This window comes from Choloepus didactylus, chromosome 10, assembly GCF_015220235.1.
Source record: "Choloepus didactylus isolate mChoDid1 chromosome 10, mChoDid1.pri, whole genome shotgun sequence".
Taxonomy (NCBI): Eukaryota; Metazoa; Chordata; class Mammalia; order Pilosa; family Megalonychidae; genus Choloepus; species Choloepus didactylus.
Genome location: NC_051316.1, coordinates 126,034,037 through 126,058,582, shown reverse-complemented (window position 1 = coordinate 126,058,582; position 24,546 = coordinate 126,034,037). Strand labels below are relative to the sequence as shown.

The following is a 24,546-nucleotide window of genomic DNA, read 5'->3' as shown; positions in this document are numbered from 1 at the left end:
ACTCAAAACCCAGGGGGGCCCTCATGCCCCACAGCACCTCCCTGAAAAAAAGACATGGGCTTCACCAGTGGCCCTTGTTTCTCACTCCTTGGGCAGCCGGTTTGCGAGACGGAACAAGAATGGTTCAGAAGTCACTTTATTCCTGAGATTTTTAAAGTCAAATTGGGTGGGTGAGAGCAGACAAATGGTTCTACGGCAAGATTCCTGCCATATTCCCATCCACCGAGGCTGGTGAAGAGTTTTGGAATTGTCATCTTCTAGCATGGGTTGTGGCCTATTTGTGGGTCACAAAATCTGTAAGAGGGTCTCTCCTGGCATTTTTTTTTTTTTTTCAAATAGCATGGAACAGAATAGGGTAAAGTGAACCATCTGAGTGTATTACTTGTAGTAAGGGCAAGTAATCCACAAAACTTTTGTTTCAGATGTATGTTTATTGGGAACTGGTCAAAAAAGCTTTGAATGCCACAATCTGCTGGCATTTCTCAGTGGGTGCCGTTGGCGATTTTGGTGGGAGAATCCCTTGTGTAGGACTGTTTCCTGATTTGCAGAACGTACCCTCCCTGTTCCCTGCCTGCCAAATGCCAGAAGCATCCCCACTCCTTGTGTCAAAAACACCCTCCTCCTGTCTCTAAACACCCCCTAGGGGTGGCACTGACTAGTTGTGGGGACACGGAGCCTCAATCAGGTAAAACTTCCATTGCTTTGGACAGATGTTATGTCCTGCCCTCTCTGGCTTCTCTCAAGCACGTATATATCAGGTCTCCCCATCATTGAGAAAAAAATTGCAATAAAATTTAGTGCTCACATATTTACCACCCCCATCTTCACAGACATTAGGGAAGTGGAACCTACATGTGGACAAGGGAGCTGGGGTGGGGTGGAAGGCAGGCGAACCTACAGCTTGGGGTTTTGCCCACATCCTCGGTCAGTTCCCCTCTTCCACTCAAAGGTATCTAGTTATCTTCACCCTGGCAGTCTTCTCATTTCCTCACATCTGCCCAGCAGAATCTCTGGTTGTATTGGGTTTGGGACCAGGTGGAAGGTGCCTTCTAGTTCTGGGCTGCTTTCTCTCCCAAATCCTGGATCCTAAAGGCAGTAACTCAGTGGAACACATTTTGCCTTGCTCTTTCAAGGGTGGGGTCAATGCAAAAATCCATCCAAGGGAAGTCTTGGCAGTCTGCCTGAGCTAGAAGCTGCAGATGCACCATTGCAGGGCCTATATTTGCAATGGGAATGTGTCCCGTGATGCCAGGACAGAGTTGGGGAGTAAGGAGCAGAGGTGAGATTTGGGGCTGATGACAGTGGAAATGCAGTACCATAAGAAGGACTGGGGGACTGTCTTAATAGTCCGGTTCCCAGGCCCCACCTGCAGAAATCCTGATTTGGTTGGACTTGGGCAGACACTGGGACTGTACACTTCTAAAAATTTTTCCATAAAGTGGGTCTGATGCAAGTTAGGAACCACCAGTCTACACTGTGGCTGACCAATGCTGTTTGGTAGAGTTACAGCGAGTGACAGCCTCCAGGGCAGTGCTTAGCAGAGCCTGCAGGGAGTTTGGGTCACATTCCAAGAAGGAAACATTCATTCCCAATTATGCTTCTGATTTGTACCAGTCTTGATGCTGGATATATGGGGGATAGCACGGGGTTTGGAGCCGCGCAGTGGGCTCTGGCTTTGCCCTGTGTGAGCAGGGGCCTGGCCCAGCCCCTTCCTCTCCCTGATATGAGTGGGGGCTGGGCGCACAGAGCTCTGAGCACTCACTCTTCTAGCCCTGACATGCTAGGATTACAGATCTAGACCTTTTATTTGTACTGCAAAGACAAACATGCTAAATAATAATAATATAGTAGAAAAATGCTTATTGAGTGCTCTGTGCCTACATTACTTAATTTGATGTGTTCAACAACTCTGCATTATTAGGACTGTTTTTCAATTCATGAAACTTGAGGCACAGAGAGGTTAGGCAGGTTGCCTAAAGTCACACAGCCACCCAAGGGGCAGACTCTGTATTTAAACTCATACAGTCTGATTTTGGATGCACTGTCCTTCTCATATATCAGACGTCAGCTGGGGTCCTCTATGCCTTGGAATTAAGATATGACCTCTGCCATCACGCATTCTGTAGCTTTTGGAAACCCAATGCCTTCCTCCATATTTAAGTGAAGACCCAGAGCTGATGTCCTCATGTTTGCCCCTGCTGCTGAGCTTTTGTTTCTGCCGAGTTCTGGTTATAGCTCCCTCGTGTGCAGTCTTTGTCCTTTACTTCTGTTGAGCAAGACATGGAACTCATCTCGCAGTTGTTGGCCATAGAGCCCCATTTCACAAAGCATCTGTGCATCCGGGAGATCTGATTGAAGGCTTCTGTTGTTGTTGCTGGGGGAAAAGGAATTGCAGGAGGCATTTCCATTGCTAGAATGTGAACAACTTCAAACTGAGCATTAGACTTGGGACTTCTCAAACGTTCTGGGGCCACCCCCACCCTGGGGATGCTCCACCAGCGACTTCATCACACAGAGCTGCTGGCCTTGCACTATCTTGATGGTGCTTCTCAAATCTCATTCCTCTGCTATCATCTGGGTTCTCCAGAAAGCAGAGCCTGAGGCAAAGCCTTCTGTGCTTCTTTATTAGGGAGTGCAATTCCAGGAGGGAAGGAGGGAGGGAGGGGGGTGGAACAAAGCTGAGAAAGAGGACGAGCAAATAAGAAGCATCAAGCGCAACTGATCTCTCCTTTGTGGAGGGCTTTCTTCTTGAGAGGCTGCCTCTCAGTGTGGTCCACCTGGGAGAGGAAGGCAGAAGCGTTTATTCACTGGTTTCCATCTCCCATTGGCCAAAAGTTTGCCACGTTACTTCCCTTGCATTTTGCAGGTTGCTTGTAAGTGGGCACTAAATGGACTCCACGGCATCTTGGGCATCAGGATCAGCAGGGAAGCCCCAAGGCAGGAGGACAGGGCTGCACATATGGGGGTGAGGCAATGCACCATTGGCCGTGCCCGTGGTTGGCTGGAGCCCATAGTGAGTTGGTCTCTGCAGCAGTGGCTGGGGCTGGAAAAAATGGCCCCTGCAGGCAGGAATTGTCGAGGGGATTCAAAGAGGCGCGTGAGAGATGTCTGTATCACTTAGGCTTGCTCATGCCTCCTCAGCATATCCAGCTCCCATCCTACAACACACGGCCTTTAATTGTGCAAGAACGAGATGCTCTCCCTCATTTGCTAAGAGAGCTGTGCAAGTCCAATGAGCCACAGCCCCTTTCAAGAAGATGGCCAACTGAAATCTGTGCAAAGATGTTAGGCAAAAGAGTTAGTGAAACAAGCTACAGTTTGCAAAGCTGTAGCCAGCCCTATTCCCTTCCTGCATCTTCCATTCTTGATTTCCTTTATTTTGGGTTCACATCTTGGTGGGTCTGGATTGCTTAGCTACCTTAAAGACCTTCATCCTTTAAGAATCTGATCTCTTCATTGCCTTGATTGTTTCACTTGCCCCTTTACCATCATTTTAGGGTATGGAAGCACCAAGAAATACCCCAGAAAACTCTCTGGGTTCTGGACATATCCTCTCTGCCCCCATAAAGACTTTGTAGTGTGGCTCCCTATGGTACAGGGTCTATTATCTCTGCTAATACAGTCACACCATTTTCCTCTCCTGGCTCACTGATGTGAGGCGCTCACAGAAGGTCATGGTCTCAGCTTCAAGTTCAAGTGCCCTGACTCTACCGTCTGGAAGAGTTCTTCCCACGGACACCAGGACCCAACTCTACCCTGGTAGAGCCCAAGGTTTTAGTGATCCCTGAGAGAGAGGGTGAAAGGGCTCAATCCTACCACTACCCCTTGGTTCCCAGAACCCAGTATTCTAGCTGTTGGGGGCACAGCACCGTGTATCGGCCTTTGGTTCACCTTCTGGAGGAGAGAGCTACATGCCTGCACTGTGGTGTCCCCAAGCCAGTGCCTTGGCTGAGCCTTTAACTGGCCCTGCCACAGTTGCATTAAACGAGCTGCTTCTGGGTGATGTGGTACCGGCTAAAACGAGTGGATTCTTTGGTCATTCACCCATTGTCACACCTCTTTTGCCATGCATTTGGCCCCTAAACCTGGGCAATGTTTCATGGGACACCGTATCAATAAATCAGGCATTCTACAATCCCTGGATGGTGGCGTTGGCAAAGTCACTTGGTCAGGGAAGGCAAACTCACATCCAGAGTGGGTGTGGTGGTGAGGACAAACTGCCTGGGAAAGGATTGGAAGCATTCAACTTGTCGCCAAGTGGTTGACCGTTCTCTTCAAGGAAAGGGGCCCTCTATGGGGCTCCGTGTCAGTCTCTGCAGCTGGCAGGTGGGGCATTCAGCAACGTCCATAGCTGGACCCGTTTTGGAGGACTGGGGCCCTGCTGTTGGGCCTCTGCATCACATTTATCCTTGTCATCACTGTCACTCTGTTTAAGGCTCCTCTGTGTGGGTAGCCAAGACGAGAGGTGGCCTGACAGCCACTGCGTGAGTGGTCCTGCCCCTGGTTGTTGAGGATTTCCTCTAGGTGGATGCTCCTTGGTGAGCATAATGTGAGATAGGAAGTGTAGCACGGTTTGTGTCCATTCCCATAGCTCAATCCGTTTAACTCTTCCCTACATCTTCCCGTTCTTCCAGTCTTGTTCCTTCTGGGCCCCTGGTCAACATCCAAGGCTTTTACCACTGCTCAGGCATCTGTGTATATCTGCCACTTGGACCACGGCTCCCTCTTTCAAAGCGGTTGCCCACGTGTACCACCCGTGTCCCACCCACCAGGAAGAATGCTCGTGGGCATTGACCTTGAGGGCTACCCCTGAGAGGGTCCTCAGGCAGAAATAGTCCACTTTCAATCAGCACCCCCATTCCACACTGACTCATCTGTGAATCTGCCTGAGATCTTTCTTTCTGTTTGCTGGTTGTAGGAAACTACCCATGAAGCCCTAAGTGTGAGTTGACTGAGGATGGGTATTGGTGCAAAGAGGAGTCTGGGCTACTCGTTCACATGACATACCAGTGCTTGCTAGACTTGTTTAGATCTTATCTCAAATATACAATTAGGCCACATATTACATGAGCTACTTGACCAATGGAATCTGATGGGAAAAGTTAATTGAACGTCCTTGAAACCACTTTCCCCACGCCACACACACCAAGATAGTAAATCAGAAGCAATACCACCTCCCAGAGGGTATTGCAGAGATTAGAGCCACCAAGACTTAAAGGGTGCCAAGTTTGTAGAACCCATCATATTCCTGTTAATTATCTTGCATACCCCTGCAAAAGTCAAGTGGATCATGGTTGGTGATAGCAGGTTACCATAAACTTGGCGAGACGGTAACCTCAATTACAGCTACCAGGCCAGGTATGAGATCCTTGCTGGAGTATGTCAACACAGGCTTTGGCACTTGAGATGCAACATGATCTGGCGAGTGCCCTCCCCATCCCCATCAGTAGGGAGGACCAGAAGCAGTTCACGTTCTCAGGCAGAAGACAGTGGTAGCCACCATCTTGCCCCACGGCTAAGTTAGTGCTCCTGTTCTCTGTTATAATATAGCCCACAGGGACCTCAGTCATCCTGACAGGCCACAGACTATAAAGCTGGTTCCCTATCGGTGACATCACACTAATTGGACCTGGTGAGCAGGAAGTGACAATACCCGAGACACCCTGTTAAGATAGAGCCCATCTCCTATCTTATCTGGGGTTACTCAGAGAGCAGTGTCGGGGGCCAAGTCTTCTGTGTGTCTGTTTGATTAGGGGAGACAAGCCCCGGGAGCAGAAGAGAGGCAGGGCGGAGGAGAGCCACCCCGAGGCATTAAGCGTGATTCCCTGCTCAGTCTTGTGAGAGCCTCTTCCAGGAGGCTTTATAAATTATTTTCTTGGGGCAGTCCATTTGGGAGGAGAAGGGAGAAAAATTTATTTGCTGACTTCCCTTGGCTAAAAATCTGCCCCACTGGGTGTTACACACTGCCCTTCCCAGCTGCTCACGGGGTTGGCTGTGCTTTGGCATCGACAGGGAAACCCGGGGCACGAAAGCAAGATACCAAGTGGGCAGAAGGCCCCTGTGTGAAGCTGGTGAGAGTCCAGGTGGAGTCGGTCACCACAGAGGGGGCTGGGGCCAGAACAGGTGGCCAAAGACCCTGGAGACCAAAGTGGCTTCTTCCAGAAGTAGACCCTGAGCAAGGAATCCAGTGCACTTTGTTCCTTTGGTAGTTGATCTCAAGGGACACTGGAAGGGGATGGGGAGGTGAGATGGGAAAGGCAGGTGGCCGGTAGAGGGGGAGCACACAGCACCTCTGTGGGCATCTGGAGCTGAGTCCTGCGGGGGACGCTGGGTGACTGTAGGACCCGCGTCTGAGTCTTCCCGCCAGTGGGGAAGGAGCAGAGGTTTCCATCCACCAGCTCCTGCCAGTCACTGGCTGAGAGCTGCATGGGGAGGGGGCAGCGTGGATTCCCCAGCTGTTCTAACCCTTTGTGCTCCTGAGCAGAGCAGGCCCCAGGGGCCAGAGAAGCCCCCGGTAGAGGGACGTTGACAGTTGGCAGATGGCCACCATGCACATATATGACAGGGACAGCGGGGCTACGGATGGGGCACTGACAGTGGCATGTAAATATATCTGATGTGCTGCCCTCCCTTTTCTTTTTTGTTCTCGTCCCTCTTGGATTGCCAGATTTTCTCCCCGAGGCCGAACAAATCAGCTCTTCTTAGCTCTTGCTCCACTTTGCATATCCAAACACATCAAGACACTCATCAGAAGCAAAGGGTCCTCCTGGGAAGGCAGCTGTGGTTTTGTACCGTCATTGTTTTCTCTCAGTTACCCAAAGGCAGCTCTCTTTGGTCATTCTAGTAAATTCTTTTCTAGTAAGCTAGTTAAGTCCGTTCTGCTTTTTCTGCTCATTATATTAAATGAAGATGCAAGCACTCGTTCCCTCCTCTGAACTCTCTCACCACAGCTCCACAGGGAGGTTTGCTCATACCCGGGTACTGGGTACTGAAGAAACGAGATTCAGGATGGTGGGCACTTCATGCCTGGTAACTTGTCCCAAGCTAAAATTTGGGATGCTTCTCATGGATTTTTGTGCCCCTTCCAGCTGCTTGAGGATGCTTTTGGGTACTGAGTTTTTCACTTGGGTGGATTAGAGGAAAATGGAACAGCTTATTAATCTGGTCCTGGAGGAGCTGGGACATGAAACACCCACGTCTCCAAACGTCCCGATCTCGCAGATTGTCCAGAAGCCGTGGTAAACAATTTAGACCAGCTTGGGTATGACATGAAGCTTCCTCTTGGCTATTTCTACAACTCCACATTGAATGGAAGGAAATCACTTAAGCTCTCCAAACACAGCCTGGCAGGAGGTGGGAGGCCTGCCTTGGCTTCCTGCCCCGTCCCTCCCACACCCGCAGCTGGGACCATTTGGCCTGGAGATCCTCTGTGTCCTCCACCAGAGTTCACAGTTCTACCTCCAGGCCCAACCTCAAAACGAGAGCTGCGTGAACATGGAGTGGCTTCCTGGGTGAAATCGGCACAAATTTAACAATATTAACATGCACCTATTTCCGATTATTTTTAGAAGGAGAAATACACTCTGGGGAATTTCATCTTTAGGTTTCAGTGCATTGGATATTGTGATATACTTACACAGAACCAATGAAATATGAATTGTGCACTTGGGATTTCTCTGCAAGAGTATTATAGAAATCTATTGCCTTGTGCCGGTGTGTCTTGAACTGATTAATTGGTCCACGATCAAGCCAACCAATCGAAACACAGCCATGCCTTCATCCTTCAGATCCTGTACATAACCGAGGCAGGCCAGGGGTGTTTCCTAATGTCATGTTGGTTTTCATTTTTTCAATGTAAACACACCCTATTTGTATATTAGTCATGTAGAAATGTTCTTACCCATCTTTCTGGAAACACAGCCCTCTCTCTCTATCTTTTGTCCACCCATCTTTAACAGGGACATGCATATTCAGTCTATTTCAGTTTTCTTTTTCTCATAAGGAAAGGTAGAGTGTCCTTGAGGTGACAAATGGCAAATGGCTTTTAGCCCAGGTGGTGGGGACAATAGAGGGTGGTGGGGCCTACGGCAAATTGGACATCACAGTCTTAAGTGAAAGCAACGTCCCTTCGGCAATCAGCTGTTGGCACGAGGAATGTGGGCCCATCCTGCCAGGCTTCCTGAAATTTTACAGCAAAGTCAGTTACCTGGACTTACTGTGAAATCATCCTAATTATCAAATATTGCTGATTAATTTGATTTGGGGGTCAACAAAGAAAGGCCCAACAAAACATGACTGTGGGTCAAACCGAACCCTTGGCTACCAGTCCACAGCCTCTGATTTTAACTGTCAAACGGAACCAGAGGACTAGGATATAGTTGTAGAAGGCGTGGTGCTTTAAACGCAATAGAGAAATATAGTTCTAAGGAAGTGTTCTAGTTTGCCAATGCTGCCAGAGTGCAAAACACCAGAAATGGATTGGCTTTTATAAAGGGTGTTTATTTGGTTACAAAGTTACAGTCGTAAGGCCATAAAGATCCAAGGTAATGCATCAATAGGGTACCTTCACTGGAGGATGGCCAATGGCATCTGGAAAACCTCTGTTAGCTGGGAAGGCACATGACTGGCGTCTGCTCCAAGTTCTGATTTCAAAATGGCTTTCTCCTAGGATGTTCCTTTCTAGGCCACAGCTCCTCTTCAAAATGTCACTCTCAGCTGCTCTTGGGGTGTTTGTCCTTCCTTAGCTTCTCCGGAGCAAGAGTCTGCTTTCAAAGGCCGTCTTCAACTGTCTCTCATCTGCAGCTCCTCTCTCAGCTCCTGTGCATTCTTCAAAGTGTCCCTCTTGGCTGTAGCAAGCTCGCTCCTTCTGTCTGAGCTTATATAGTGCTCCAGTAAACTAATCAAGGCCCGTGCTGAATGGGTGGGGCTATGCCTCCATGGAAATTATCCAATGAAAGATATCGCCCACAGTTGAGTGATCACATCTCTGCGGAAACATCCAATCAAAAGTCACCAACCCAATCAACACCAATATGTTTCCTGCCCACACAAGACTGCATCAAAGATAATGGTGTCTTGGGGGACATAATACATCCAAAACAGCACAGGAAGTAAATACCATTCATAGTTGACGTGGTATTTCACAAGCAACAGAGAAATATAGAACTAGGGAAGCAGATTCCCTATGGTTAGTGATTCCATGATAAGGCTGAGAACACAGAATGACTGCAGGAGGGAGAGAATTCACATTCGCAGAGAGTGTCAAGCAAGTAAAGAAAGAAGCCCCCAGCAGCCAGTTGTGTTGGCGTGGACTTGGCTTTGCACATTAGTTCCATGCAGGGTCATCCTGGGTCTAGAGCTGCTTTGGCTGCTGGTGCCTCAACCTCATCAAGGGCGGGGGCTGAGGTCCTGCACCTCTCGTGTCAGGGGTCTCCCTCCCAGGGGCTGCAGCATCATCTGGTGATGAGGGCGTCACGACTGTCAATAATAGAAGCTGGAGTCCAGCAAGCATCGTCCTGGGCCAGGCACTCTGATAACTATTTTGTGTTTCAGTAACACTGTGAATCCTTCCAGCAACCTAGGAAGAAGGCTTTTATCATCCCCACTCTACTGATGAGGTTGAGTAAGTTTCATATGACCCAGGCAGTGTGACCCCAGGGCCCAAACTCCTAAGTCCTACCTTCTTGGCTACTCCTGTTTGTCTGGGTGCCTGTCTCCTCCAATGATGGGGAACTCACTACCTAATGAGGATCTGCAGACTGTGCAATGTTTGAAGACCTTGCCGGCTCTCCCCTCCCATAGTGCATCTCTCTCCTGGACTCTGGGAGGTATCAATCTGTCACTCACTGGGGAGGTAACTCTCCATAAATCACATGCCTTCTCTGGGCCTCGGTTTCTCTGTCAGTAAAATGGGGGCAGGAGGGAGGTGGCTGGATCAGGCTTCTTAGGGCTCAGTCCATAGTAAATGTTCTGGGCTTCTGACATGCTCAGGGAGCGCCAATGATTCCACATGGCCTTCAAGGTCAAGTGCACGCCCAGCAACTGGCCTGCGCTGAGGGTCCCACCATGGCCGAACCCCTCCAGCCCAGGGGGTTCCCATCCATTGGCTGCTTGGGTGGGCATCCCTCTGAGCACTGCCTCCCCCTCCCTCTGTTTGACCCCAGACCCTCCACAGCTCTCAGAGCCTGGGTCAAACCTCTCTCCCCCCAGAAGCCCGTCCTGCCTTCTTGGGGCTGTGCTGATGTCTTCCATTTCTGAGATCTGCATTTATCCCAGGCCTGCCCCTCCTCTCTGGGCAGCACTTGAAGGTGGGCAGAAAGGCTGTGGCCTGCAAGTTATCTTGTCGGGAGACTCACAGCCCCCTGCCAAGGTCAGGGTTATCACACCATTTTACAGATAAGGAAATCAAAACTCAGACCGGGGCAGGATCAGCAGTCCAGACTAGACCCTGGGCTGGAACCCAGGCCACTGACCTCCAGGCCAGGGCTGCCTGCTCGCAGCCCTCGCACTCCGGACCCCATGAACCCTTTCGGCTTGAGTGCTCTGAGTCTTCTGCACAATTTTGCTCCAGGGGTTCGGGAGTGAGTCTAATCTGTTCACAGCCAGGCAGCATGGCTCCCTGCGGAGGGACAAGGATGGGGGTGACTGACACGGAGGGGCCTGGACGCACTGTTTTTTTTTTCAGCTTTTTTTTTTTAACAGTTGCTATATGCGCTAATACTGACATTCATATCTGCTGAGCTCTAGCTCTGAGTTTCAGGTGTCACACAGATACCCAATGTTCCAGAGACCAATCAGGTTATACACCAAGGGATCAACATCTCAGAGTTTGGAGATAGCCATTACAATTCAGGAATAGATGTGACTGTTGTAAGAGCTTATAATCTAGGGACCATTACAATAATCATTTCCCTGTTAGGCTGTGCTCTAAGATTCAATTCTGAGTTTACACATTGTAGTTAGTCCATATCGGTGAGGCATTATAGTGTTTGCCTTTGTTTCTGGCATAGTTCACTCAAAATGCTGTCTACAGGATCCATTCACCTCCTTGTGTGTCTCACAACTTCACTCCTTCTCATAGTTGCTCACTATTCCATTGTATACACACACCACAGTTCACCTTTCTGTTCCTCAGTGCACCTTTAGGCCACCTCCACCCACTGCAAATCATGAATACTGCTGCCTGGGTGCACTTTTAACCTCAGGCTTCTCATCCATAAAATGGGGATCTTTAGAGCACCTCCCTCCCCGGGTTGTTGGCGGGTTTAATTGAGATAGCACAGGTAGAGCTTTTAGCACAGGACCTGCGACAGATACGACACTCAATAAATGTGAGCTACTGTCATCCTTTCCTATGGCTGCTGTAACAGACTGCCACGGACTTGGTGGCTTAAAGCAGTGCACGTTTATTCTTGTACAGTTCTGGAGCCCAGGGTGAGAGAGTTTCCACGGCACTAAATTCAAGGTGTTGGCAAGGCCAGGCTCCCTCCAGAGGCTCTAGGGGAGATCCGTCAGCAGCTTCAGGTGGCTGCTGGCATTCTTTGACTTGGGGCTGCCTCCCACCAACCTCTGCCTTCGCAGCCATGTGGCTGCCCCCTCCTCGGCAAGTGTCAAACCCCCCCCCTCCGCCCTCCTCCCAAGGCCCCACCTGACAACCCAGGAGAATCTTCCCATCTCAAGAGACGAGACTTAACCACTCCTGCAAGTCCCTTTTTTTTTTTTTTTTTTTTTTTTTGGCCATATAAAGTAGCACTCACAGACAGGTTCCAAGGATTAGAATGTGGATATATTTTTTCTTTAATTATTTTTTACTAAGACGATATTCACAAAACATAAAATTAACCATTTTCAAGTAATCAATTCAGTGGCATTTGGTACACTCACAATGTGGTGCAGCCATCACGTCTACCTAGTTCCAAAACATTTTCATCACCCCAAAAGGAAACTCTGTGCTTGTGAAGCAGCTGCTCCCCAATGCCCCCTCTCCCCAGCCAATCTGTGCTCTGTCTCGGTGGATCTACCCACCCTGCACAGAGCATATAAATGGAATTTGTACAATATGTGACCTTTGTTCTGCGGCTTCTTCCACTTCGCATACTATTTTTGAGTTTCATCCATATTGTAGCATCTATCAGAACATTCTTTCAAATGCATTCCCCCGCCCGGATACGTCACATTTTGTTCCTCCACTCATCCACTGATGGCCGCTTGGGTTGTTTGCTCTTTTTGGCTCTTGGGGACATGAGTATCTTTTGAGCAGCCATTATTCCTCCACCCACAGCTACCGTCCCCTCTCCTCTGCAGGGCTGACTTGGGGGGCGGCCACTGGCCCTGCAGGGAGGGGTAATGAACAACAGGAACTGACCACAGAGCCACGGCCCCCTGCGGCCACTTGGTGCCTGGGAAGGGAAGTTCTACTGGGTTTTTCTGGTCTCAGAACTAACTGGCCTCGCACTGTGGTACCTGCTGTGCCAATAAAAAGCCACCGTTGGAGGCCTTACCCAGTGCCCGGCTCTGTGCTAAACGTGGTATGGGGGGATAGCCTGCTGTCCCCCACCGTGGACTTTTGGGGTCTCCCGGCCCCCTACAGCACCTGGCCTAGAGTCTCACCGGAGGCCATTTCTTCATTCATCAAATGGTTCCTCAGCATCTCCTACTGCCAGGTGCTATTTTAGGGACACAACAAACCAAATAAAAACCCTTGCCCTGGAGGAGCTTACATTCTGGTGAGGGGTAAAGCCCTAGGGTTGGGTTCATTTTTTAAAGATTATTAGGATTATTTTTGCTGCGTTTAGTTATAAATATTATAACTTGGGTATCACTTATGCCCCCCAAACGGGGCAACTCCTGGGCATTCAAGCGGGTTGGTGGGTCAGCTTGCTGGGCCACAGCAGCCAAGAGCTATGCCCTGCTGTGTGACCTTGGGACCCTCACCCCACCTCTCTGAGCCTTTGCTTCCTCCTCCTTCGAACAGCGGGAATCACCGCGATTCCAGCCATCCTGGCTGTGGAGCAGATTCCCTAGGCCAGGGCCAGGGAGCGCGCTTTGACGCCGGGTGGCCCGGACGGGACCGAAGAGGGGCGGGCGAGCGCGGGGCTTTCCTCGAGGTTACATAAGGCCGCGGGGGTGGAGGCGGCGGCGGGGGAGCGCGCGGCGGCCTGGGGGAAAGGGGCGTGGGGAGGCCGCGGGCGCCCCGGGGCGTGAGCGCGCTGCTGCCCGAGGTGGGGCTCCGCGCGCGGAGGAGCGCAGGGCGCGGCCGAGTCGGGTTTCAGAGCGCGGGTGACTCAGGGCGCGGGCCCGGAGCCGGGACCCTGCCCGCCGCCGCCGAGCGCCGCCTTTGTTCCTCGCTGGGGACTCGGTTCGCCGCGCGCCTTCGGGGGGCTCCGCAGACCCGCGAGATGGCGCCAAGGTAGGACCCCTTTGCCCCGCGCCCGGGATCCCCGACCCTCTCGCCCCGCCCGCTTCATCTTTCCCCCGTCGGCTACTTCTTGCAGGAGGAACGGGCACTGCTGGCCTCTGCTGCTGCTACTGTCGGTCCCCGCGCTCCTCCTCGCTGTCCCCGGGACCCGCGCCGCGACAGGTAAGCGACCCGGCTGGGCGGGTGGCTCCGGCTGCCCCGCGCCCCGGGGAAGTTGATTTTAGCGGCGGGCGCGGCTGCAGCGAGCGCTTCATTCCTGGACATAAAAGGGAGTCGTCGCCGCTCCGCGCGCGCTGCCGTCCTGCCGGCGGCCTCCCGGGCCAGGCAGGGGCTTCGAGCCGCGAATGGGCCGGGGCGCCCTTTGGGCACTCGGGGTGCCCGGGCTGGGCGCGGCCCTGCCAGTCTTAGGCAGAGAGGGGCTTGGGAAGCGCAGCGACGGCGCAGGCGGCTCCGCGGGGACAGTGGCTCCAGCGCGCCCGGCGCCCGCGCTCAGGGCGTGCGCGCTGCCTGGTTCAGGTCTGATGCTCGCCGGGTACGCAGGTGTGGGAGCGTGGCCACCCTCAGGGACATCTGGCGCCTTTGCCCCTCAGAAAATAACGGGACTGAATTGCTCCGATGGCTACTTAGAGCTTAGTTACCCAGAGGGTCGCGTCCATCCTGGGCAGGGAGTGGCTCCAGGGGCGATGGGAAGTGCTGTGGGCGCCCCGACGATTAAAGGAGAGGTTAGAAATAATTCGCTTTACATGCTCCTGGCACATACTCGGCACAAAATAAGTGAGAGCAATGATTGATTGGTCCCTGCAATGACTGTGTTAGAAAGCAATGGAAGCATTTTATGGAAGAGGACGCTGAGGTTGAGAGAGAGTTAGGAAGTGGCCACTCCCAAGGGCTTGAATCTAAGGGCCAGTCCCTGCTCGGCCGTCTTCCCTGGGACAGCTTTGCAGAAGGGGTGCTTTCCACAGTGGCCTCTGATCCCCTGTTGAATTAGGGGATTATACACACACTCAGTAGAATTAAGGGTGAGGGGAGATGGAGAACCTCCACCTCTGGTCTCCCCTGAAGGAAAATGGACCAGAGTGGGAGGCCTTGGTTAACTCTTTGTGTGCCCTAGGAACCTGGGATAGCCCAGACCGCTGTCTCCCAAACGCAGTGCCACCCAAACGTGATGACAGCTTTTCCTGCCAGAGTGTCCAGCCTGGCATTTCTTGCAGATCAAAGGGCAGCTGGAGAGTAGCTTTGGCTTCTCAGCACCGTGTGTCAGAACTTGGCGATTTCACGTGTGATTTAGGGCACTGCCAGCTCGGCAGCAGAGGCTCCGTGGTCTTTTGTGGACTTTGCTGCAAACCCCCTCCTCCTCCCCAAAGAGGAAGAAGTTCTGGGGAAAGAAACTTGGCTGTTATTTTTCCCCTCCTGCTTTTGTGGGCTGGACTCCTGGGTGTTAGTCAGGATAGTGGCTGACACCAAGGAAGTCCTGTTCCCAAGCCTCCTGTAAAGAGGGAGGGCAGGGAAACTGGCCCCTGGTTGCAACTGATGGGTATTCACTGCCCCTTTGGGAATTGGAGGATATATCTAGAAATGTGATGTATTCTCCTGCAAACCAGATTTTGCCTGCAGCTTAATAGGGCTGACACAGATAAAGGCCTTGCTTGGTGCCTGCAGAGGGGTGTGCCCACTCACATCTCACTCCTCCAGTCCCTGCAGAAACCCCAGGAGGTGGGCCTGGGGGCTGCTCTCATCTCTTTTTGTCAGATGAAGAAACCGATGCCCAAAGTGCACCGCCTTCTAAGTGACCGTGGTAGGATTGGAACCAGATAATCTGACTCCTGGGGCTTTCCTATTAAACTGCCTGTTATGCTGTTAGAGGAGCTTCCAGACAGAAGGGTGGTCTGAGAGGGTGTTACGGGCCCCAGAGCCTTCAAATGAGCCCCGTAATTGGAGTGCCCGTTGCATCTGCAAGGCATTGCGCAGTCTACACAGCATGTGTTCTCCACCGAGTCCCTGAATCTACCCTGTCTTAGTTTGCCTGAGCCGCTATGACAGATACCTCCCAAGGGGTTGGCTTAAACCACAGGAATGTATTGGCTCTCAAGGCATCATCAGGGCCTGCTTTCTCCCAGAGTCTGTAACCACCCAGCGATCCTCTGTCACATGGCCGTCTCTCTCTCTCTCCTGTGTATGCCCCTCTGGTTTCTGCTGGCTTCTGCCTTCTGCTTCTCTGTCCCATTTCCTTTGCTTAGAAGGACTCCAGCCATATTGGATTAAGGCCCTCACTCCGTTTGGGCACAGCTTAACTAATGACATCTTCAAAAGTCCTGTTCATGAATGAGTTCACACCCCCTGGAACACAGACGACAACTCGAATGTGTCTTTTGTGGGGAAACCTTATTCAGTCCCTGTTCTAGCTTGCTAATGCTGCTGGAATGCAAAACACCAGGAATGGATTGGCTTTTATAAAAGGGGGTTTATTCGGTTACACAGTTACAGTCTCAAGGCCATAAAGTGTCTGAGGTAACACATCAGCAATCGGGTACATTCACTGGAGGATGGTCAATGGTGTCTTAAAAGCCTCTGTTAGCTGGAAAGGCACGTGGCTGGTGTTTGCTCCAAAGTTCTGGCTTCAAAATGGCTTTCTCCCAGGACGCTCCTCTCTAGGCTGTAGTTCCTCAAAAATGTCTCTCAGTTACTCTTGGGACATTTGTCCTCTCTCAGCTTCTCCGGAGCAAGAGTCTACTTTCAATGGCTGTCTTCAAACTGTCTCTTATCTGCAGCTCCTCTCTCAGCTCATGGGCGTTCTTCAAAGTGTCCCTCTTGGCTGTAGCTCCTCTTCAAAATGTCACTCACAGCTGCACTAAGTTTCCTCTGCCTGTCGGGTCAATTATATGGCTCCACTGATCAAGGCCCACCCTGAATGGGTGGGGCCATGCCTCCAGGGAAATTATCCAGTCAGAGTCATCACCCACAGTTGGGTGGGGCACATTTCCATGCAAACAACCTAATCCAAACATTCCACCTTAATCCCCACTACTATATCTGCCCCAGAAGATTGCATCAAAGAATATGGCTTTTTCTGGGGGACACAATACATTCAAACCGGCACAATCCCCAACACCCCTCAACCCCACAAAAGGTAGTAAGTTGGGTTCGTCTTTTGGAGGGGACTTGGGGGTGCGGGTGGGGGGATGTGCCTACTCAGGGCCACACAGATGTTACTGCGCAGATCTGTGACAGCCCTTGACATCTGCAGACTCCAGGGCTGGTGCTCTTACCCCCACAGGGCCACTGATTAACTGACTATAAAAAATAATAATGGCTAAGGCTTGAAGCCAGCAGTGTCCTACGTGCTTGGTGTTAACTCATTTTGGCTTCACAACCACCCCATTAGGCAGGTGTCTTTGTTATCCCCTTTTACAGATAAGGAGACTGAGGCCCAATGAGAGGAAGTCACTTGCCCAAAGGCATCAGCCATCAGGGACAGAAGTCCTAATTGAGCCCAGAGAGTCTGGCTCTTAATCACCCTGCTCAGTGCTCACACAGTGTGGCCTCTGAAGGCATGTTTATAAGTGGCTGGTTATGACACTGGAAGGCATTTTCCTAACAGCTTGGCAGTTTCTTAAAATATTCAACATACACTTATCCCCTGGCCTGGCAATTCCTCTCTTAAGTATCTACTCAAGAGAAAGGAAGATGTGCTGGTTCGAATATATTATGACCCTCACAAAGCCATGATCTTTTAATCCAATCTTGCGTGAACCGTTTTGATTGAGTGTTTCCTTGGAGGTGTGACACACCCAGCTGTGAATGAGACCTTTGATTAAGTTATTTCCATGGCGGTGTGACCCTGCCCATTCACGGTGGGTCTAAATTAGATCATTGGAGTCCTGTAAGAGAATTTATACACAGAAGGAGCTCAGAGCAGCTGAGAGAGACTTGGAGAGACTGAGATATTTGCTGATGCTTGGAGATGCAGACAGAAGGACATTTGGAGATGCTAAGCTAAGAGAAGCCCAGATACATTTTGGAGAATGCCATTTTTAAAATGCAACCTGGGAGCAAAGCAACAACAGACACTAGCCACGTGACTTCACATGACAGATGTATTCTGGATGCCATCAAACTTTCTTCAGGGAAGGTATCTTCTTGTTGATGCCTTAATTTGGACACTTTTGTGGCCTAAGGACTGTAAATTTGTAACCAAATAAACCCCCTTTATAAAAGTGAATCCATTTCTGGTACTTTGCATAATGGCAGCATTAGCAAACAGGAACAGAAGGCTATGTCTGCAAAAGACTTGTGTGTGAAGATGGATAATGGCATTACTCATAGTGGCCAAAAATTGGAAACCAAATGTCCATCAACTGGTGAGTGGATAAACAAAATGTGGTATATCCATTCAATGGAATATTATGCAGCACTAAAAAAGGAATGAAGTACTGATATGGGCTGCAACATGGATGAACCTTACAACCATTATACCAAGTGAAAGGAGCCTGGCACAAAGAATTATACATTGTAAGATTCCATTTATGTGAAGTTTCTACAAAAGTCAAAACTATAGAGACGGAAGACAGATTGCTGGCTGCCTGGGGCCAGGGGTCAAGTGGGAATTCACTGTAAATGGGTTCAAGGGAACTTTTTAGGGAACATTCTAAAGCTAGAATATAGTGATGGCTGCAAAACTTGTAGATTAACTGAACTTATATAATTTAGGCTTAAAATAGTGAATTCTATGGAATGTAAACTCTACATCCATAAAGCAATTTAGAAAAAAATATGTTTTCCCATCAAGGCTCCCATCCTGGTGGAGTTCCCAACAGCGCTCAGTAGTGATACTGCTCAGAAAGTGCCAGCCTCGTATTGCACTGGGTAAACTGAGTGCCAGCCGGGAAGGCTGGGCCCCTCTCTCCCTTCGAGGCTCCAGCCCTTCACGTCCCACCACCTCTGAAGGCCACTGTGGGCCATGGGCAATGGACCCTCAGGTAGCGGTGGAACACAGGCTATGGAAATCCAGACAGTGGATCTATTGAAAAGTAGATCTTTGCAAGCTGCATGGTTCCCAAAAGAGGAAAAACTCAGGCCTTGGGAAGCTTGGGTTCCATCACTGACTTAGACAAGTCATGTTCCCCTTGCTGAGCCTCAGTTTTCCCGTCTATAAAATGGAGAGGCAAGATTCACTGATCTCTATAGTTCTTCTGGTTCAAAACCCTGGTAAACAAAACAAAGCCTTCATCTAGTTTGAGGTTTAATTATTCCAGATGGTTTATTTCAACAGATGTATTCTAAGCACCAACTCCAGTGCAGCCATCAGGAGTACAGAGAGGATTTGGGCACAGTCTCTGCCCCAGGGACCAAGTTCAGGGGTCGAATGGCTGGGTCACAGAGAGTTGTAATGCAGTTTCCTTGGAGCGCTCCATTTCTAGCATTGGTGCAGCCAACCCCAACCTCCCATATCCCCCTGCTTTGTCAGGTAACCCCTGCAAGGCCCCTTATGCCCCAGTAGTTCAGGGTTGAGCTGGATGAGAGTATCATCCCTTCTTTCCCTGGTAAAGTTGCAGGGGCAGTGGAATGCCTGCTATCTTAGAATATTCAAGGGGACTGTTGTAGGGGCAGAGGATGGGGATGTCACAAGTAATCTTCTCCTGATAATGAAATGCTGATATGTGCCAAAATCTTACTATTCTTTAAACCTTTTTATTGTGAAATGTAATGTGCATTCAGAAAAGTGTTGACCAAAAGTGCTGTCCAGTGATTTCTCACAAAGCAAACACCCATGTAACCCAGGTCAAGAAATGGGATGGCCCTTCTGGAAGCTCCCTCTTGTCCCTTTGCAGTGATGTTTTTTCCTTCCTCCTGCCTCGCAAAGTTCGCCACCACCTTGCTTTATAATAATCACTTCCTTGCTTTTAAAAAATAACTATGTATGCATGTATACTGAAATTCAGTTTTGCTTGATTTTGAACTTTATATGTGAAGGATGTATTCTTTTGTATCTCTCTTCCTTCATTATCATTTTTTTGTGATTCATCCATGTTGTCTCATGGCTGTAAGTAGCTCATTTCCATGGCTAGTGCTGCGGTTTGCTAAAGCTGCCGGAATGCAATACACCAGAAATGAATTTGCTTTTTCAGTGGGTATTCATTAGGTTGCAGTTTTACAGTACTAAAACCAGGAAAGTGTCCAAATTAAGGCATCAATAAGTAGATACCTTCTCTGAGGAAAGGCCAATGGTACCCTGGGTTCCTCTGTCACCTGGGAAGGCACATGGCTGGAGCCTGCTGGTGCTCTCCCAGGTTTAGCTTCTGGTTTCCGTGGCTTTCTTCAAAATGTCTCTCGGTGTCTGTCTTAGCTTCTCTGAGCTCTCTCCAAAATGTCTTTGCCTTTTATCCTCTCATAGAGGACTCCAGCAAGAGGATTAAGACCCACCTTGAATGGATTGGGTCACATCTCCACGGAAACAACCTAATCAGAAGACCCCACCCACAATAGGTCCACACCCACAGGAATGGATTAAAAGAACATGGCCTTTTCTGGGGTACATAACAGCTCCAAACCAGCACCTGGGTAATGTTCTATCACATGAATGTACCACACGCTATTTATCCATTCTTCTCTAACAGCATATGGGTTGTTTTCATTTTAGCAAATGTAATAGTGTGGTTCTGAGCCTTCTTGTCCATGTCTCTTGGCAACATGTGCTCACTTCTCTGTTGGCTCTAGATCTGGGAGTGGAGGGCTGGTCATTGGGTCTGAATAGCTCCCAACTGAGTGGACAGAGCCACTGTGTCCTCCATAGGGATGTTGTGATATACACGGCCCCCCACCTGGTAGAGGGTCCCCGTTTCTTCACAACCTCACCAGCACTTGGTCTCATCACTGGGATGAATTAGAAAGTGCCTTTCTAATGGATGTGCGTTGGAATTTTACTGTTGTCTTAATTTACATTTTCCTGATTGTTAATTAAGTTGATAACCTTTTCATATATTTATTGGCCATTTGGATGTCCTGATTTACTGTTTTTTAAATGGAGGTGAAATTCACATAATATTAAATTAACCATTTAAAAGTATGAAATTCAATAAAATTTAGTACATTCACAACATCATGCAACCACCACCTGCATGTAGTCCCCAAACATTTCCATCACCCCCAAAGAAAACCCTATACCCATTAGCAGTCACTCCCCTATTCCCCCCACCCCAGCCCCCAGCAACCACCTGCCTGCTTTCAGTCTCTATGGAGTGACATATCCTGGATATTTCATATAAGTGGAATCATATGATATGTGACATTATGTGTCTGGCTTCTTTTTCAACCGTTTTCAAGGTTCACACACATTGTACATATATCAGGACTTCATTTCTTTTCATGGCTAAATAATATTCCATCCTATGAATGTATCACATTTTGCTTGTCTACTCATCCATTGATGGACACTTCGGTTGTTTCCACCTTTTGGCTGTTGTGAATGGTGCTGCTATGAACGCTGATGTGCACGCATCTGCTTGAGTCCCTGTTTTCGATTCTTTGGGGCAGAACTGCTGGTCGTCTGGTAATTCTGTGTTTAATTTTCTGAGGCACTGCCAAACTCTTTTCCACAGTGGCTGCACCATTTTACATTCCCACCAGCAACGTACAAGGGTTTGAATTTCCCCACACTCTTGCCAACACTTGTTACTTTCCTTTTGTAAAAAATTAGAGCCATCCCAGTGGGTGTGAGGTGGCATCTCATTGTGGTTTTGATTAGCGTTTCTCTAATGACCAGAGATGTTGAGCATCTTTCCAAATGCTTCTTGGCCATTTGCATATCATCTTTGGAGAAATGCTGATGTCATTTTAAAATTACAAATCCCAGCAGGTTTGGGTTTCCCCCTCTAATAATGTCACTCTTGCTCACAGTCTGACGTGCTTTCTTAAGCAAGCGAGAAGTGGGCAGAGATGCACCTGAGTTTGCATCATGGGCTTCCACCTTACCTGTGCCCCAGCCTGCAGTGAGCTCCTGCTGCTCACCTACCATTAGAAGTTGTGATGAATATAAAGGATTGCAGTGTTTGAATTACCAGCTAAATGTTTGGGTTTGGTCTAGAACTGGGAGTGCTTTGTGGTAGCATCAGGGCACGTGGAACCAGCCCCAGTTCTCCTTATGTGTCTAGGATTTTGGAGCCTCTTTTCCTTTGCACCAGGTGTCCACTGGTCTCCCTGCCTAAAGTACCCTTCTCACCCTTTATCGTCTCTTTAAAGCCTAATCCCACCTACCAGCTTAAACGCCACCTCTTCCAGGTTGCCTTCCTTGGATCCCTCCAGCTGAGCTCTCTTGCCACTTACAGCCTTTTTTGTGTCTCTGGGCACCAGCTCCTGCCCAGCCTCCCTGTTCTGTCTGTATCTGTTTATCGCCCTTCTTTTCTATGGGAGGATGTCGAGGATCACGCCTGGTTTGTCTCCATGTCTCCCAGGCCAGTTGTCCAGAGTTGGCCCCTTGACCTTGTGCCATTCTGTCATTTCCATAAACACTGCTGTTAGGGACATCTTCAGACAATTGGCCTTTGTTTCCTCTGGGGGTTATTTTCTTCAGTTATTTTCCCCCAAATGGACTCACCCAGTCAAAGAACAGAGCTAGCTGGGTAGCTCTTGCTGTATATTTAGATGGGTCTTTGTTGGGCAGTTTAATCGTGCCCCTCCCTAGTTGAATTGCCCTTGCTGGGCTCTCACCGGGCCCAGATGGGCTCTTGCTCCTGGTTCCGGAAGGTTCTTTGTGGTCTGGCCTCTTCCTGCCTCCCTGGGCTTTACGCACACCGAGCCCCTTGCTGGGGCTCACGCCGACCCCTAGCAGGTTTCTGAATGAGACGGGTGATATACTATATAGCTATGTCCTTTCATAGGCTGATCCCCACCCCCTTGTGTAAAAATGATTTAACATGGTTACATACATACAAGACAAAATTTCCCATTTTAACCACTTTCATTTGTATATTTCAGTGACATTATTTACAATCAAAATATTGTGTCACCATCACCATCTTCTACCACCAGAACTTTCTCATCACCCCAAATGGAAACCCTGCACCCACTAAGCAATAACTTCCCATCCTCACCCCTGCCACACAAACCCAAATTCGGTTCCTTTTTGAGAATACCCTTCCCTCATCCCCGTGGCAAAGCCTCCCCATCCGGGAAGATTCCGCTCTGGGAAGCCGGAGCTGCACTCCGAGGTCCCTCTCTCAGTCCAGGGGCTTCTGTCTGTCCTGTAATCTGGGAACACTTCTCTGCCTGCCTGACTTCAGGGCAGATTCCATGAGGCGGGGGCTGGATCTCACCCAACTCTGAATCCCAGAGCCTAGCACAGGGCTTGCCACAAAGTGCGCGTACAGCAAACGTTTCCAATAAATCAAAAAAGGAATGAGCGCGGAGGCCCAGCCTGCGGTCTGAGGGGTACGCCAGCTCACCACATCCTCTGAGCTGTGGGAGCCTCCCTGTCTCCCACAGCGCTGCCAACTGTGGGAATGGCCAGGCTCAGGAGTCGGGGTGCATTGCGGGGCTTTTAATAGCCTTTCCTTTAACAAGGACTTCGAGTTAGGCTGGAATCTGTACGGATGTTACTTTGCTCTTTGCCTTTTTCCCCATTACATCTAATTGTGTCAACTATTTCCTAGCTTATCCCTACCCATCTTACTGCTGATTGTCTTCATCTTGGCTAAAGTTGTGCATTTACCTTTTCTGTTTGCGTTTGCTATAGCTGACAGAATGCAAAATACCAGAAGTGGATTGGCTTTACAATGCGGGGTTATTAACTTACAAGTTTACAGTTTTGGGCTGTGAAAATGTCCAAATCAAGGCATCACCAGGCAATGCTTTTTCCCCAAAGACTGGCTGCTGGTGATCCTCAGCTTCTCTGTCACATCCCAGGCACATGGTGACGTCTGCTGGTCCTTCTCTCCTGGGTTTCGTTGCTTCCAGTTTTTGGCTTCAGTGCCTTCCTCTCTGAGCTTCTGTGTATCTTTGTCTCTCAGCTCCTCTAGCTCTCTTAGCTCCTCTGGGGCCTTTTTCTGTGTCTTCTCTCTGAATTTTATCTTCTTATAAAGTACCCCAGTAAGGGGATTAAGAGCCACCCTGAATGACGAGGGTCACATCTTGACTTGAGATCCTGCTTTCCAAAAGATTCTACTTAGGATAGTTCCACACCCACAGGAATGGATTGGCTTTAAGAACATGATTTTCTGGGGTACATGCAACTTCAAGCTATCACATTTTCTCTTCTAGCTAACTATATAAGCTTATTTTCTAGTTTTCTTTTAATGTCTACAGCTTGAGCCATTTAAAATGACTCTAGATTAGTGCACAATCTGAAGTGAGTTCTTTTCTAAAGTGGAATCCATTATTCTCCGAAGCACTAATTGAAATGTGAGCTATATCTGCACTGTGGTGTTGCTTCTGGTTATCGTATAAAGAATTTTCTTTTAATGATACAAATTTATTTCTGGAATCACTATTCTACTGATTGTATGTATGTTTTAAATAATTCCATGTGATCTTAATGATTGTTGCTTTATAATGTGTTTTAAAATTTGGTAAGGGGAAATCATCTCTGACTTTCATTAAGCCACAAATTCTTTAGTGTAGATTGGTTTATCACATAATTTCCTCATGAGATGGTTGGGCACCAGGAGTGACGGGAAAGTGGGGATTAGGAAATGGGAAGCAATCTTAAAAGACTCCAGTTTAAGACATTGGAGTCCAGTGTCTCCAGTCAAAGAGAGAGTGGATGAGCAGATATGGTTTCACACTCAGAGCAGCAGATTGTGGGCCCTGAGCTCCTCTTTTGGACAGAGAGCCCCGGGGAGCCGAGATGGGCCAGAGGTGTTGGGCAGAGCCAGGTTTGCTGACTGACCACCTTCCTCTGCTCCACCCCAACTTGAGAGAGAAAGAATCTAGAATTGGGGGAGAGCTTGGGAGAAGGTCCAGACCTCTTCCTGGGCAAGACCATGTTACTCAATGAATGCAGTCCAAACCCTCATCCATATCAGAACTCAAGTCAGATCAATTCAATTCACCCAACCCAACCCACTCCTCCCACCCTACCCTAACCCAACCCAATCCAACCCACCCCACCCCATCCCACCCTACCCTAACCCAACCCA

At 49.3% G+C, this 24,546-nt stretch overlaps 1 protein-coding gene across 2 annotated transcripts in view; it reads left to right on the top strand.

Annotated features, from left to right (window-relative positions):
* The first annotated feature begins 13,175 nt into the window (after positions 1 to 13,175).
* COL15A1 (collagen type XV alpha 1 chain) overlaps positions 13,176 to 24,546 on the top strand; it is a 113,853-nt gene continuing 102,482 nt past the window's right edge. For both annotated transcript variants that reach the window (XM_037797014.1, XM_037797013.1), the window contains exons 1-2: positions 13,176 to 13,408; positions 13,494 to 13,579. In XM_037797014.1, the coding sequence (XP_037652942.1) occupies positions 13,398 to 13,408; positions 13,494 to 13,579 (97 nt within the window). In that variant the 5' untranslated portion in view covers positions 13,176 to 13,397. The remainder of the gene's footprint in view (positions 13,409 to 13,493; positions 13,580 to 24,546) is intronic.